Source organism: Panicum hallii, chromosome 3 (genome assembly GCF_002211085.1).
Source record: "Panicum hallii strain FIL2 chromosome 3, PHallii_v3.1, whole genome shotgun sequence".
NCBI lineage: Eukaryota > Viridiplantae > Streptophyta > Magnoliopsida > Poales > Poaceae > Panicum > Panicum hallii.
The window spans coordinates 17,347,880-17,350,121 of NC_038044.1; the positions used below are offsets into that span (position 1 = coordinate 17,347,880).

The 2,242-nt window shown below is 55.5% G+C and overlaps 1 protein-coding gene across 1 annotated transcript; it reads right to left on the reverse strand.

Annotated features, from left to right (window-relative positions):
- Positions 1–616: 616 nt before the first annotated feature.
- Positions 617–1,959, reverse strand: LOC112887095. The gene has a single exon (XM_025953186.1). It carries the CDS (start codon positions 1,874–1,876, stop codon positions 815–817), a length of 1,062 nt encoding a protein of 353 aa, XP_025808971.1. The 5' UTR covers positions 1,877–1,959; the 3' UTR covers positions 617–814.
- Between the last annotated feature and the right edge of the window lie 283 nt (positions 1,960–2,242).

Consider the following 2,242-nt stretch of genomic DNA (forward strand, 5'->3'; position numbering starts at 1 on the left):
TTGAGAACTCGTAATCTATCCGAGTCTTGTAACATGTCAAAAATTTCTTCCACATGTATCCTTGTGATGATGACTATGTTGTGCAAAGCGATATGCATGTTGATTTTAGGCGTTTTCATGAGATGCATACCAGGGACTGCTGGAGTCACTTGAATTTTAATTTAATTTAACTCGATTGTGTTGACATTTAGATGTGTGTTAGCACGTGGCACACCAAATGGCAAGCATGCATGTGCTACCTCTCATGAATAGTTAGCGGTCTAATAAAACCTAGTGCAGTTTGGTCAGTTCCTCACACAAGTACCAATTGATCCAAGTTTCAAGTATGTATTTAGTGGCCATGACGTAGTGATCATATCTCATCTAAGGATTAACGTATAAAACGATTCTTCAATTAGAAACATAGTGAGAATTGAAGGTGTGCCGCATACCATTGCAAGCGAAAGCCTCTATCTGCTTCTTCTGCGTCTGCAAGATTCAGAATACCATTGATCACGCTGTGCTTATTACATGTTTTTATGTACAAGAGGACGAAATTTGAACGGATGAAGTGATGAAATATGAACATCCGGTTAGATGCTAGTAGTTTGGAAGGGGAGAACGATCTGTTCAGCACTACCAAACAAAAGTATTGAATTTTTATTGCAATTCTTTCTATCTCACATGTATACCCTTGTTCCCTTAATATGCATGATCTGGACATGTATATATATTATCTCTATAAATTACTCCTGAACGTGATCAAAACCTGAAAAAAAAACAAGAATGCATAAAACAATCTCAAGCACGGTAACCATTAAAAGATGAGTAAAAATTACGGCCTGCAGAGAGCTGCTTCCAGTCCTTGGCAGGCCAACGCACTGCTCCATAAATCATCACCGCTGGAGCTGCCACCTTGGAGGCTCATGGCGGCGTCCTCGGGCAGCGGATCGAACGGCTCGTACTTGGCCTCCGGATGCCACGTCGACGGCAGGATCAGATCGCCGTCGTCCGTCGGCAAGCCGAGCGAGTCGAAGCAGCTCTGGTCCACGCTGAAGCTGATGAGCTCCCCAAGCACCTCCGTGCGTGCGTGGGGGCACTGCTGCGCGGCTGCTCTGGGATCCGCGCTCGCCGGTGCGGACAGCTCGACGAATCCGTCCTGCCTCGCGAAGGGATGGTGATCCGGCGGCGGGATGTTGGGGCTCATGTCACTTGATGAGCCACTCGAGGTGTCGAGCGATTCCGGCAGGATGGCGCACTGCTCGACCGCCGCCGGCTGATGGTTCAAGAACTTGGCGTACAGCAAGGCCAAGTCGATCGTGGATCCCTGGACCACGGCCGGCCTGTCGGTGGCGTCCATCGGCTGGCAGAGGCCGCCGGCCGGGCTGCCGACCATGCCCTCCAGGAGCAGATCCGGCCGCAGCGTGCAGGGGAACGACGACCGGTGGGCGAAAGCCGCCGCCGCGCCGCCAGCGCTACCGGCCGCGACCGCGCCGGCGACGGGCATGGGGCGCACGGGCTTGCCTCGGCGGTTCTTCCGGCACCCGCCGCCGACGGGCACGTTGCGGAGGGAGCCGCCCTTGGTCCAGTAGCGGCGGCAGCCCTTGCAGAAGTAGCGGGGCTGGCTGAGGCTGTAGTTGTTGTAGTAGCAGAACTTGGTGTTGGGCGAGTCGCAGCGCGGGCAGCTGGGCGCCACCTCCACTTTCGGGCGGTACCGCCGGTGGTCGAGCAGCGCCGCCGCCCGCCGCCCCGCCGCCGCGTAGGGCATGAGCGCGCCGTTGTCGCAGTGGGAGGACAACATCCGCGTGACGACGATGCCGCTGCGGCGCTGCTGGTGCGGCGGGAGGAGGAGGATCTCGGAGCTCTCCGCGAGGCGCGAGGACGAGGAGAGCTTCATCTGCCAGAGGAGATCGATCGAGCGGATGATGGGGCGGTGTATATATATGTGGGGGAGAGGGGCAGCAGGACGAGTTGGTTTCCTTCCCTTCTTTCTCCGGTTGGTGGTGGTGCATGGGGAGCTACTAGTACTAGCAACAGCAAAGCCTGTGGTGATCGCCACCACGGACGATGCCTGCTGTGGCTGTGGATCGCGGACATGCATGAGTGACCTGGCCTGTGCGGTGAAACGGAGAACTGGCGAATCAAAAGGTACCAGAGCCCCCAACAACCAGTGTCTGTGCAGTCGCTTTAGCAGCTACAGCGATGCGGATGGTGTCCCGTAATGGCGCCGTGCACTGACGATAACAGCCATGCGATCGAGAAC